This window comes from Seriola lalandi, unplaced genomic scaffold (genome assembly GCF_002814215.2).
Source record: "Seriola lalandi dorsalis isolate HSWRI2012SDOR001 ecotype SW California unplaced genomic scaffold, Sedor1 jcf7180002054574, whole genome shotgun sequence".
NCBI lineage: Eukaryota > Metazoa > Chordata > Actinopteri > Carangiformes > Carangidae > Seriola > Seriola lalandi.
Window position 1 is genome coordinate 1562128 of NW_019525127.1, and position 15000 is coordinate 1577127.

General features: G+C 40.7%; 1 protein-coding gene across 4 annotated transcripts in view; it reads right to left on the minus strand.

The window, feature by feature from the left end:
• Positions 1–15000, minus strand: part of fat1a (FAT atypical cadherin 1a) — a 74374-nt gene that overhangs the window by 44915 nt on the left and 14459 nt on the right. For all 4 annotated transcript variants that reach the window (XM_087176940.1, XM_023417455.2, XM_023417454.2 and 1 more), the window contains exon 3: positions 10892–11206. In XM_087176940.1, coding sequence (XP_087033066.1) covers positions 10892–11206 — 315 coding nt within the window. The remainder of the gene's footprint in view (positions 1–10891; positions 11207–15000) is intronic.

Consider the following 15000-nt stretch of genomic DNA (forward strand, 5'->3'; position numbering starts at 1 on the left):
TTCCCCCTCTCTCTGCCTCCCTGTTTCCTGTCACTCTCCACTGTGCTGTCCATTAAAGGCATAAAAGCCCAAAAAAATATACTTTAAAAAAGAAATGTTTATTTATGTAGTGTTATCTTAAACAGATTTTTAAAAGTCAACTCAAATGTTGATATCAGTACCGGCCTCAGAAATCTCGTATTGTTGAGCTACGTGCTGGACAAACTAAATCACACGCTTTTGTTGTCTCCTTTTCTTTAATTAAAAAAACAAAAAAAAACAAAGCAACACTTTCAACAAATACTGGCTGAGTGCAAAAGGCCAGAGACAATATGTGATTAATAAAAAAAAACAATCCTCCCACTCACTGTTAGGTGACATTAACTGAACCCTGCTGGTTATCTCATCAGTCAACCATGAGTTAAGAGTCTCCATGTGGAGAAGCGCTCTCCCTGTAGGTCTTCCCTGCTTTTTGCTTTTGGTCAATCCAGTTGCCAGACAGACCACCACACTGCCTTACATATGTGAAATATCACAAAGGTCTGCAAATCGAGACCAAACAGCAGCATAGCCTTGACACCCTGCTTTTAGTTCTTCCACAAGCTGAGTAAATAAACAGCTGGTCAGATGTTGCCCCAAGTCCTGAGCACTTTTTTGAAACAGAGAGAAGAAAGATCCTGCTGCTAGCTGAAGTATTTCAAGGATCTTTTTGAACTCCATCATTCATTTAAAGTAGGAGGATTGGTGTCGTGTGATATCAGTCACACAGAGGGGACTTTGTCGAGCCAGGCTTTGAAAAAAAAAAAAGTAAAAATAAAACAAGCCTGAGTTCCTAGCTAATTCCATTTTGAATCAAATTCACAAACAAGGGAAGAAAAGAGAAGAAAATGAAGGAAGCACAGTGTAATTACAACTCTGCAGAGACACCGAGTGTAGACGAGCCAGCTTCAACCGCACCAGAGCTGTCTGCTTGCCACACTGCTCCTGATTAGCATAAAGCAAAGGATTTCCGAAACCCAAACCCATCAATGGCACATACGCTTGCAACAAGAATAGCAGGCCACAACTTACAGGTCCTAAAATAGCCCTCCCTCAGCACTGCAACTGAGGCATATGAGCGAGGTGCTCAAATGCCCCCCCACTCTTTTTTTTTTATATCATCTCCTTCTTGGGCTTTATTTAATCTTCACAGTGAGCTGTGAAGATAAAGGTCTACTGATATTTCATAAGGAAGAATAAAGAGCACCAAACGTTTCCCGTCTGCGTAGCCCCTGTTTTTGCTCTGATTACCGAACATAGTCACATACTGCTGGGCAACAAATTAAATATTAATTTAAAATAGCCCACTGAAAATATGAATGACAAACCTGAATTAACACAACGTGAACCCCTCTTTCCCAGTACTGTTACATACACCTCCTCACTTTGCTGAAAAAGGGATCTCAACACTGGCAACACGCGTTAAACTTAGTAAATTAATATGACCTGCAGGAATCCTTCTTTGCCATGTTGCATGACATCTGGTAAAAAGTTAGCAAAAGATCAGTGTGGGTTACATGAAGTGAGCGAGCTGCAGAATATTACCATCAAAGCTAATAGTTCTGCTGTGTCACATCAAAACAGGCCGCGCTGACTAATTATTCATGTGCTTTAGCAAGGCTGGAGCTGATGGATGATAATGTTTTTTAAGCTCCCCTGTGTGCCATGTTAGGTAACTCTTCTCTCTGTACATGTATTATGGAGCAGAATACAGATGACAACATTAATCACACCGAGTCGAGGCCTCTGATTTATAATTCCTCTGCAAATCAGCTGCCTAATCAAAGCTTGGCTAAGTATCACAACACATGCAGTGCGTTCAGTGTAAACAGTAAAATCTAATGGCAACAGATAGAACATTGGGAAAACGAACAAAATCACAAAACGACTGGCCTTTATCCCGAGCCCACTCTAGAGAAAAGAAATTTCATTTTAGTTCTGCCTTGTAGGAAAGTCCCTTTTCACAAACATAATTTACACCTTGATGCTGCAACAGTGGCTACACAGGAAGATGAGTTAATGACTGACAGAACATTACTGTTTGCCTTTTGCTTCTGGGTACACACACTTGTTCAATAATCATATTTTGGTTCAGGTGTAATCTCTCTCTAGTTTTCTCTCTCTCTCCATTTCTCCACTTGACACACAAATTAGCACTGCCACCTCCAGTCATAAATAGGGATGGGAATTGCGTTTAGAAAATGAGCTAGCTATAGCCATAACTGAAAAGTTATTTGGTCCTTATTTCATTATGGTTACCTGCTGAAGTAAAAATGGTGACAGCTAAATCTCTCAGGAAACCCTCCAGGAGAGAGCACGCTCAGATTTCAGGAACTAATACTCTGCTGAAATGTCATTGTCCCGAACGACACAATGAGGAAGGTGTTTGGTGAGGACTGCTTCAAGATACAGTTGTGCCGTTGGCGACAGCGGGGTGCCAACCTTCTCACAGGAGGGCGGCAAAGACCCCTGCCCACATGTGTACTCTGAATACACATCTCAAATGCAGCAGAAAACCCTACCATATAATGTGCAACCGCTTCTAATCCTTCAGTTTGACATAAGGTGTGTTCCATAGGTGGACCGAGGGCTGTAACTAATCATTCTCAATTAATCTTGACATTGAAGAAATTAAAATAGTCCATCATCGTTTCCTAAAACATGGTGTGATGTGTTCAAATCCAATTTAAATTCCAAAACCCAGATGACAAAGAGAAGCAGCACATCTTCAAATGGGAGAAGTTGGTACTGGGTATGTTTTGCATTTATCTCTGACAAAATTACTTTAAAAAATGTATCAACTGTCAAAACGCTTTGCGATCAAACAGATCGATTCAATCACTTATTTTTTCAGTTCTATAATTGTCAGCTAGGCAGTTTTGGGGCATGGCCTCATGGGGAAATAGTTTGAACCACAAGCTCAGTTTCAGTGCTCTCACATTTTTAAAGTTTAAGTATTTTAGAATTTTGATGGAGCACGAAACCTCAAGATTGAGAGATGTCTGAGATGAGAATCAAACATCTGTAAAAGCAAAAAAAAAAAAAAAAAGTGTTGCATCTGCATCTGTGGATGATTAAAAGTTATTTTGATACATGTGGTGTGAATGTTGTGGATTAAACTGCTTTTGTTTGCTTCTGTTCCATTTCTGTCCGTCGCGCTGCCAGCTCGCTGCCAGATCTCTAACCACGGGACTTGCCTCCCACCCTAATGTCCAAGTGCTGATATTATTTGCGAACGAAGCAACTTGCAAAAAATAGAATCCATTTAAACTCATCCTGCAATGCCACATGCTCACCAGGAACAATCCTTTTATGCAAGACGTTGCTGGCATTAATGTTCCAGTCAATGAAGGTGCATATTCTGCCATCGCTACCTAAAGGTTAAGGAACTGTAAAATGATTGGTTGGTAAGCCAGAGCTCACCAAAGAAGTCTGCACTTCCAAACCGCAGTTTTCTTCACAACACACACATACACACACATATATATATATATACATATACATATGTATATATACACACACATACACACACACACACACACACACACACACACACACAAAAGCCATCCTCAGGCGTGGGCTGAGCTGGGCCGACAGTAATTATAGCCATGCTGTTTTGAGAGGGGGAGAAAAACAACAGCAAAGCAGCAGTGGCACTCTCAACCATGTCCTTGAGTGCTACAACCACTGCTCCAAAATGGAGGCCTGGAGGGAGTTGAGGAGTCCAGGACATTGTTGGGCTTGTTCATACCCAGGCATTAATGCTGTGATTAGCAGTCTTGAGAGGTGCACGCATATTTCTGTGACACCCTTTCAGCTGTGACTCCCGACAATCGGGTTATGTGCTGGGTGTCTGTAGTGTTTTGGACTTGCTGTGTAAATTTAAAATCTTTGAGATCTAAAAGTAAGCGATGAAAATTCATTATTTCAACACCTGTTGTTTCTGCACATTTTCAACCCGAAGAAACTGCAGCGATATTCTCGGGTTCATTATGATTCAAGTGTCGGCCAATTGAGCCTAAAACAACATTGTGAAAAGTGTTTTTACACCATTGATACTGTCAACCCACTGCACACCAAAATCCAAAAGGATTGTGTGAGTTAAAGAAGGGATCGGTGCGTCAAAGTAGGAGCTGTTTGTCCCGTCCTTTGTAAAATGCTGCTGAACAGGATCTACTGACCGTTCTCTTTTACTAAGAGGGAAAGCGGCGTCTGGCAGGCCATTTAAAAGTCCAACGAGTATCCTGTGCTGTCATCCACAAACACGTAGAATTTGACAAATGCAACAAAGAGAGGCCACATTAGCTAAGGCAAACACATTCGTATATACTTTGCAAAAATGAGTAAAAAGGCATGGGGGGGCATTGTTTACACTAGGATTGAGATATCTCAGCACCTCACAGCTGCAAGGCTTATTTGTAATCTGAAAAGGCAAACATGTCATGGAAGAGTTGGGGCTATAGGGGATTCCGGTTCCCTAGTGCTTGTGAAAGTGAATGTTATGCGGTGTTGTGTAAATGGATGGGATGTTTGGAAGCTGAGGCACCACAGTGCTTACTGGTAGCTTTGACCTCTGTAAATTGTGTTAAGTACACATAGAATCTGGGAGGTATTTAAGACATGGCATTACAGAAATATCATGAATGTCGATGTTGCTGGTGGATGATTTGGTCCTCTAACATACTGATTGGCGTGTACATTCGAAGGTGGTGAAGGAGTCTGATTGAATGATTTTCTGGTTGTCCTTAGAGAATTTCGTGGATTTCACACTGATCATTTGGCATCTATGAAATTCACAGACATGTAAAGTCAGCTAAGTCCCATTGCTGTGCCTCGTCTTAAGAATAAATCTGAGAGTCCAATTAGACTGTTCACCCTCTGCCAATGAGTGAAGAATGATGAGAGCCGAAAAGGCAGATGCCAACTGATTAAGTCCTTTAGCAAATGCTTTTTTGACAGACTTAGTGGATAGGGATTTTATCTGTTAAAAGGCCCGCATGGTGACACCAGCATTTAAAACAGTGGATACATTTTATGGCAAAATCAATTTATTCCGATCGCTGCGACTGGTGGACCTGTTGAGACACTCATTGCTAAATAAAATGATGTGCAACCCCAAGACTAAAATGTCAGGAGGGAGTAAATGGCAAAGTAGAGAAAATAGAGAGTTTGGAGCTGTTGTGACCAACTAACTGTAGCGTGTTACTACCTGGCTAGCGTGTTAGCAGCTACTGCAGTTCATCAACCAGCCCTGGGCATAATAACGAGACACATGGATGAATTTCACTGCACCTTGCTTATTGTATATCGGCATTTGACAAATAAAACTTTGAAACTTGAAACATATAAAAACTACATATTATAACTGAGAAGTATTGCTCCCTTCAAATTGTAGCTTTGTACTGTTCATTTTGACAAGGCCCTTTCACACCTTCCACATCAAAAGTGCTTGCTTGTATGGTTGAGTACGAGCGAACGCCCTAATCGCATTTTGATGTGCACCAACAGGCACGACCTGGTCCATTAAACAGAGGTGTCTCAGAGCACTTCCACATTAACCCTTGAGAAGGAACATTTAAAGTGATAAGGCATTCAAACTAAAAACCCTGCAACGTTGTATGCTGGAACTTCACCGTGTAGTGACAGTAAGTGTTTAATCTGTTCAGCTGTCTGGCTGCATGTTAGCTTTGGTATACCTCACTCAACCTCCTTTTTACAGTGACAGTGAGGCCAGCCATCACAGTTTCTGTAAACACCACCTTTCAAAATTTGACCAGAAAAATCAACAAGTCAAAAGCCTAATTAAAATGTGTCGCTTGATCTGTGTGGATGATACGGATGGTTGTCATGGTTACTATGCTCAATTTTACACAGAATGACCATACTGTGCTTATTACTTTTTCTTGCTTTTAAGCCATGCGGTTGGCCACCTGACACATAATGGTCTGGCATTGGCACATTCATTTGTCCAGCTTCACTTTGCACTGAATAAATCAAACTTGGTGTTTTGTAAATTTTCTTCAATCTAATGTTCATAGAAAGCAGTCGTGATTCGATGAAAACTTCGTAAACCCGCAAAGCCAAGATATGGCAATACATGGCATTCTTTGCTCTTTGAAAAGAGAACGAATGCCACATGTTTAAAAAGATATCCTGCCACTAAGGCACCAGGCTGAATTACTTTCACATAGATACTGCGCTCAAACTGATTCTTAGCCAACCTGGCCACTCTTTTTCATTTTAAGGGGGTAATAAGCATTTTTTCATTTCCGTATTTTCTTCTCTCAATCTATTTTGAGAGCTGCAACAATTGTTTGACCCCAAATCACAGGAAACATCAGGAAGTTGTTGGAAGTATCCATTTCCTATCTCACTTCCCCTGATAGTCGTTGGGGCTTTTGTAAACCACTGATAACACCAGTGTGTGTGTTTTCACTTCCAAACAGAGAAGGCGTTACTGAAAGTTGATATGAGCACCACGAAAAGCTGATGATTCTCAGCTGCAAAGTCCAGTGGCTGTTTTCCCTTACCTTTTCATTCAACCCTTGGGAATGATAAATGCACATGAAAACTCTCGAAGGTATCCAGGCTCGCCAAAGCATTACCCATAGCATTCCTTTTCAATTGATGACAATGACTTTCTCTCCTTTTCAACTGATGACAATGACTTTTTCTTCAGGCGAAGAAGAAGGACGGGCTAAGATTGTTCAATACACTGTTAGAATTCACTTGGGTGTATCTTTCTTCATTTGGGTTTAACCACTGGAATGAAAGCTGCCATTAAGGGGCAAACACAATCAGGTATAGACAGCCATATCCTATTAAAGGCATGTTCTTGTCAGCTGTAACTGCACCATTGTCTGGTGACGAATACAGATCGGCGCCGTTATTATAGGGTGGAGTTTTCAACAGGCTTGAGGCGCTCCAAGTAGAAATCTCATGTGTCAGGTCAACATGGGACTAATGATGATTCACTCTAAAAAGTCAACGGGCAACACCGGGGCAATTAGAGAAGCTTTACAAAGCACTAATATTACACATAAAGAGGTAGAATAGGTACAGCAGGAAGTATAATAATGAGCATTCGGCAAGATAAGATTGCTATCATAGTGATCTTTGCTCCAACTCTCTCTCCTTGGCTAAGATATGAACAACTTCCTCTATGTGTGTGTGTGTTCTGACTGCATGTTCTGCTTGGTTGCCCTTCCCTAACACTTGCATGTTCTGGCATAAGAGTGCTGTTCAAAGTCCACTAAGTCATAGCACAGTTGAAGCATTTCAGAGAAGAGTGAGAGAGTGAGAGAGAGAGAGAGAGAGAGAGAGAGAGAGAGAGAGAGAGAGAGAGTGATTCACTGGGTAATGAACACAGCTCACTCTCCCACAGAAAAGGTGGGCAACTCATGTCAACAACCTCAGATGAACTAGCTCCGAGTGCTGACAACTCCTTTATAAAGAGAAAATAAAACTAGACAGCTTGTGGGCTGGCTGTCTCAAGAGCAGTGTGTGTGTGGACAAACCATGCTTTTTCTAAATTTACACCTAAGTAATAAACAACCTTCGGCTACTCCACAATACAACCGAGGGACATTTTACACAGTACAGCACATACAGTAATTTATCTGTCTCATATCCTACTGTGAGCTGGTGGCAACCAGCGTACGAGTCTTTATCCAGTAAATGTAATTCTCCTTAGCCGCCAAATGAAGGCGCATGAAAGAGCCTGAAACAACTGTGGTCACGTCTGTGGGTGGGATGAGATCTGTGCCACCAGACAAACTGAGCACTGGTTCATCTCTCAAAAATGTCAGACCTGAGCAGCATTATTCAAATTCACTGATCTCATACTGATTTACAAGACATAATTCACATCCAGCTGACTGGCACAATTTTCACCCCACATGGCTCTGCCTCATTTTTTTCCTCTCTCTTTCTCAATCCCTTCCAAAACGAGGCTGTATCAAGCCATTACATTCTGAGGTCTCAAGACACTGGGATTGCTATAGTGTCTGCTAGAGAGAAGAGCTGGCCTTGCACTTTAATGACAAACTAAAGTCAGAACAGTCAAAACAGCAGGACTTGTTTACTTGGCAGAAATAAAGTAGGCCTAAGCCTTTCATCCTGGGCTTTAGTGAGCCTCTGTGGGTCTGTGCGGAAAAAAGGGCAACCAACACCACCCAAGGCGTCAAGCAAAGCCTTCATATGTGTTTGAAGCTTGACAGGTTACTTGAAAAGCAGCACAAGGCCATAACCCATGATAGAAGGCTAGCTAGTTAGCTTGGAACACATGCCTATGAAGTTCCAAAACCCACACACAAAACACAGGCCTTAACGTCTTTTCCCTTTTCCCACCCCTTCGCAGAGCTTTGTAGATATGCCAAAACATGGCCTATGCTTCCAATGCAATTTTAGAGCATATAATTACAGAGACTTGCATGTTGTAAATTTAAACATTTTCAAAAACCTGTAATATGCGGGCAAATGTCATATTGAGTTGATAATGTGGATAGATATCAGGCCTGTTTTGACCTTGTTAAATACCACAGATTTACATAAATAAAATTCATTTGTAATCACTCTCAATTCTGTCAAAAAAAACTGTCTAATTATGAATGTTGCTGCCGTTTTAAGTGGCCCTCTTCATAAATCACAGATTTCTCTTTCAGTCAGCTAAATTTGGCTCGCTGTTTTCTCTCTCCACCTACCTCTCTACCTCCACTCGCTTCCATAAACTTCAAAAACAAAGAAGGAAGAAAAAAAAAACTCGAGCATCAGAGCAGTGATTTAATGAAGTTTTCATTGTCCAAACCACTCTTTGTTGAACCTGACGCGAGGGGCTCTGGTGTCCCACTAATAAAAGTTTTAACATGCTTTGCTATGCATGAATGGATCTTATCCTCATGCTTCAGTGTCCTCTGTACAAGGTTTTTTTTCCCAGAGTGCTCTTCTGACATGTATGAAAAAAAAACATGTTAAGATACAGCCAATTCTCCTGTTAAGAGTTTCTGCCCACAGTGGACTTGGCCATAAGCTTCATATATGATCTATAATCCTCGGAGTAGGAAATATTTACTTCAGATACATGGGGTAAGAAGACTTTTTTTTAAAAAGCTGAATAAGTGATGTAGTGTAACTTTACCGTGGACATTTATGATGGAATATAAAAGAATTCATCAAAATAGAAGGCTGACCTTTTGTGGGAAAAGAGATAAATATACGGTCTCGTAGCAAAATGAAATACTGAAACACGAGGACATTCAGTTTAAGAGCAGCTGCTCCAGTGTAAACATTCATTTCCAGCTCTGTTCCCATATTATCTCAGGTTACTTGCTCACACAAAGGCAAAGAAACAAGAATATATGTTGAAGACACAAGATATTTTTTTCTCCACAGCTTAGGATCAGTCTATGCCATTAAAACAGCATCAAGTGTGACTGCTCTGTTGGAAGATACATATTCCTTCAGTTTCCACTTTCCTTCTTCAGCATCCCAGACTTGTTATCAGCAGGCATAAGCTGATCTTGTCATGCCTGCAGACAAAACACCAACCTTATGTGTCCGCATACCTAAGGTTTCCCTTTTTCCTTTATCATTCATTTTTCTTTCTTCCCCTGACCATTGGGGAGAGCCCAGAATTAAATGAAGGCTTGTTTGGGAGGCACGCTCCATGATGAATCCTTATTTGGTCAGAAAATTCACATTGCCACTCCCAACAAAAATAACTCCAGTTTGTTGATGTGACTACCTTGGGAAACGGGACCACACACGTCACAGAGGACAAATTGGAGCAACTGCTTCACTACCCTTTCCTCATTGCAGTTTAATGAGCACTTGCATTCAAAGCAATAAGAGACATGTGTGTAAGCTAGGTGAGAAAGAAAAACAATTTGAGTAATTGGAATTTCAAGAGGCAGATACAGAGTTTAAGGATCTCGTTTTGCTCCTGTGATATATGTTTGTCAAGTCATTTAAATTCACACTGACTCATGTCCTTGGTTTCTTTTATGTTTTGATGATGAAACATCATTGAAGTGCAGTCAACAGCTCAAACGTAGAGCAAATTCTTCAGCACAATCACAGTTGAATCCTGAGTCCAGAACTTGACGAGAATAAATCTGTAAATTTACAAACTACCTCTGTCTGTACTTGGAGCTTCACTTCGCATTACAAGTATTTTTTTCTGCTATTTAACTAAACATAGCCTGCTCCAGCAACTTTAAAAGAACCCAATGAAATATTAATCATCACACCATTTCCAGAGTACGCATATGAGAGCACACTTTAGAGTGTTTGAGTGGAAAAACCCCTGTAGGCTCAACCCACTCCTGTCCTGGGTTAAAATATTATGTTCACACTGCTCTTCCTTTTCACAAGAAAGGAAACAGGAACCTCGCAGAAGCCCACCACTTCGTCATCCATACACAACAGAATATAAACCTAGCCCAGGGTCTCAAGGATAATGTAATATGTAGAACAATCTTTTTTTGCCACATTTATGACCTTTAAAGTAGTTGATGTCTTCAGATAAGGAAGATATATGAGGAATTTCAGGCTAAATTTGTTTATCATTTCTAGCCATGAATCAGTCAGGATATCTTTACTGATCCCTGGTTGTTGATGTAAATCTTATGATTTTCCCTTCCGTGGAAATCATGAGATGTGACCATCGTGATATAGGACAGTATAATAAGCTTTTATTGTTAATATTTACTCATTTGGACTTGGTAAGATAAACTGTATAGTCTCAAGCCAGCAGCCATATTTAAGGTTGTCCTTTGTCCTGCAATATAAGATCAAGACTCAGAGCAGAGACTTCCTGCTCTGAAGAGGCAATTTACAGTGACATGAACTGCAGTCGCAGTTACAGCAATCTTACCTGTCTTGGTGTTAATGGCAAAGAAACCCTGGGGGTTGCCGCTTGTGATCTTGTAGGTGAGTTTATCACTGCCCTTGTCATCTGGATCGACAGCGTTTATCTTGATGATTGACACATCTCTAGGGGAGTTCTCCATAACAGAGGGGTAGTAGACAGGCTCTGAGGTTTGCGGCGCGTTGTCGTTGACGTCCTGCACTTGGATGTAGACCTCGACGAAGGCAGAGAGGGGCACCACGCCGCGATCCATGGCGTAGACTGTGAGCCAATAGTGAGGTGTTGTCTCATGATCGAGCAGTTCCTGTGTTCGAATAACACCTAAGAGATGAGAAAGACATAAAGATACTCTTAAGTCTGCATCACGTCAGGGAACATTTAATGTGTAATGAGTCTCACATTACTACCTGCAGTATCAATGATCTCTGAAATCACTTTCTGACCATGAAGAGAACAGAAGCTTATGTAAAAGGAGATGTAGGGATTGGTTTGAAGGCTTGTCCACTGAAACATGTAAAGGTGGTATACCGACACCAGCACTCTCCTGTTTACATTCACTGGCAGGGAAGTTTTTTTACTGCCATGAGGGGGCTATAGGCCTCAGCTGAGCAAACAAAGAGCTTTCGTAAACATGTGAGTCCTCTGAGTTGACGAAGCTCAATGGAAGAGTGGAGGATGGGTAGATTTAGCAATTTGGAAGAACTAAAGGGGACATATGAAAATATAGGACTGACTGAGAGTGTAGAAAGAGGATAAATAGCGTAAACATGTTTCGTTTTGCAGGAATAAATTCTGTCAACAAATTGCGCAGGTCTAAGTTTTGTAACAATAAGGTGCATTTTAATGACACAGAATTGATATGTAATTGGTTTTAACAGCAACACAGTTCTACTGGACATGCAAATTACTTGGCTGGTGACCTGCTTGACTAAAGTAATGCAGCAATTATAGCATCTGTCAACACTAGTTTAGATGTTTAAACGGCTGAGAATGGCTAGAAATGTGAATGCTCTCGCCGGTCTTTCTGAGGAAAAGCTAACAGCAAAGTTCACAAGAGAGAATTTGCTTTAGTGCTTTCCATCTCCCCTCGACCCCACTTACGAGCACTCACCAGGTGCTCAGTTGGTACATTTGGACTGCAGGAGGGGGGATAAGTGTGCATGTTTGCATATGTTCAAGCAGTGGTAGGTATTTCTGTTTGGGGGAAGAGGATCTGTATGCATTCCTACTGGTTAGTTTGCTTGGAAATGCGTTTATATGCACAATAATAACTGAGTTATAACCATACTGAGGTGATAGCGTAATTACTGCTGTTGTCATTTAACATTTGACCAGTTTACCTTAAATTTGAAGTAAGCATAACCTCGTTGATAGATCTAAACAGGCCTCACCCTGTTTCTGTAAACAAACTATTGTCCATCACACAAAAGCATCAAGTGGAGAAACTAGTTTATTCAAAGTGATGTGAAGGTCATAATGTAGCAGTTATCTTGATTGGTTACTTACTCAAATAAGTTTTTAGTTTCAATATAAACAAATTGAATGATGCTGAACAGATGGACGCACTGTACTATTCTTTTGTTCCTTCAGTGAATTAAATATGCTGGAAGAAGAGTCAGGATAAAACAAAAGGCAAGGTCTTCAGAGGTCAAAAGTACTGCAAAAAAAACAATCAAGGAGGAGCTGATGATAATGGAGCAACAGTATGTTATTTGGATAACTTGCACATGTGATGTCCCATTATTTCATCAAGCATAAAATATGAGGCTGCGGAGGGGAAACAAAAACACCCGACAACTTCCAGACAATGGAAACATTGACAACCTTTATAATGGCGGCCATTCTCATGTCTGTGTTATTTGCGATAGCTATATAACTTTGATATCTGCAATGGAAATTTATAGCTACAACTGTACCGTTATCTGAAACCAATAAAAGTGAATCACAGTATAAGCACACCTGTATCATCACCGGGTATGGGTGTTGTCCATTTCCTACAATGACTCTGAATCTGTGGCTCAATTCCAGTCACTGCTGGCCCAGATAAGGAGCCGCCACAAAACCCTACACACAAGGACGAATTTCAAAGGTTCCAAGTGTTTACATAGACATATCTCTTTGCTGGTGCTGTCTTTGTTCACGAGCTGTAACTTGATGAATTGCAATGATGGAGTGTAACTGAGAACAGCCAGACCTCTTGCCTTTGGTAATGAAAGATTTCTCCGAAAAAGAGATAAATAACATGCCAAATGACTTGTCACAAAAATCTCACATTTTACACAGGAGGGGAGATTGGGGGGTTCAGCTAATTTATTCTCTTGCCCCGCTTTAGTTTAGCGTCCCTGCGTTTTCAGCCCTGGGATTCTCTCTTGTCATTAGTCATCATTACAGCTCTCTCAACTTATCTTGAGGCATGTAATAAGAAGGGTAGTCAGGCAAGGGAAAATAGGTAGCTCCCTGATGATCCCTAAAGCCAGGAGTCCCATGGCAAAAACAACATTGGCCAAATATATCAAGAATGCAAATGAGATGACTCTGTTTAAGCAAACTAATGAGAGAGAAACACAACCAAACATTGGGAGACGTCAGAAAATAAGATTATCAGATATAAGAGTTTAGAAATTAAATAACACGGTAATGACTAATTTGTGACAACACTGAAGCTGAAAACTTGCAGCAGATAATAAAGATCGCTACTTGAAGAAAACATGTGCAGGAAATTGCAAATATTAAACCCAGATAAGAAATGCAAATCATTTTGTGAGGTATATAGAGCAGAAACACTTAAGTGTATGGGAATAAATGTTTTAGACCCCAAAAGTGGAGAAGGGGATGTCACATAGTGAATGTTTAAGATGAACCAGAAGGTGAAAATGGTCAGATAGTGGTGCAAGTTGGTGTTAAGAAGAGGAGTTACAGTAAATAAGAAGTGGTCATGCGTGCACATGCACACATGCTAAAAACACAAAGTACAAGAGAAAAGAAGGGACGAACGAGAAGGTAAGAGAAGTTTTTAAGTTTCCAAGGAGATGCCCGTGCTTAAATGCTCATCTGTTTGACTGGCAGACACAAGCATAGCTGAACATTCAACTTTCACCAGGGTCTTACTTTTTGCTCACAGTTCTTCACATTGTATCTATCAGCATAGACGATATATCTTCACATATAGAAGTTACAAAAGTTGAAAACATGAATACAACTGCAGCTCCAAGAGGGAAGTTATCCATATTTTTGCCTTTTCAAACTAAAAGTCAATGCCAACTTGCACACTAGTGAGTTTTTGTTCATATTTATCTCTGAAAAGACACAAAAACAGACCAACTTGACCTTAAAGCACATAAAATGAAAAGGTATCTGCCCTGGCCCTTGGGTGAATAGTTTCTAACAAAGCACATGAAAGATGAATCTGAAGAATTTACTTGCCACACCCATCCCATATACCTAGCCTACCCAGTAAGGCAGAAGCAAAACTTGCCCTAAGGCCACAAGAAAAAAAAAAAACAGACTGTGCAACTGCCTCTGCCAGATTTGCTTTCCGCTTTTTTTCCCTGCTCTTTTCTTTCCCTCTGGCTTTGTTCTTCAAAGATACTTGAGCACAGTGGCAGCGAGGTGGAATCTTCAGACAGCCAATGGATTTTGAGCTATCAAGACCAGCAGGTATTTTACATATAAGTGTACTTAAATCAACATTCTATACAGACACACAATGAGTTTATTCTACAACCACTTACAGTCACAGTAAAGGCACAGTTTGCTACAGTTTGAAGAGGGAGAAATCTGCTTTGGCAGAACTGTGTGAAACTGTTCACTGCTAGTCACAAGTTGTCCAGTTAAACAAAGTAGCGTGCTAAATATTGTATATGCTATCAAAACAAGATTAAGATCGACAAAATCCAGTTTGTCTTTGCTGATTTTCACATTTCTGATTTGACTCTAGACATTTGACAATCAGCATTCATCATCTACCCAAACGTCCTTGTTCATTCTAGAGCTGAAAAGTTGGGGATTTGCTTTGAACTACCTTTGTTAATTCCACTCACCCCTACCCCACATTCCTCAGCCTTCTCAGGCCTCTGGCTCACATGCTTACATAAACTTTCTCAGTGCCCCCCCCC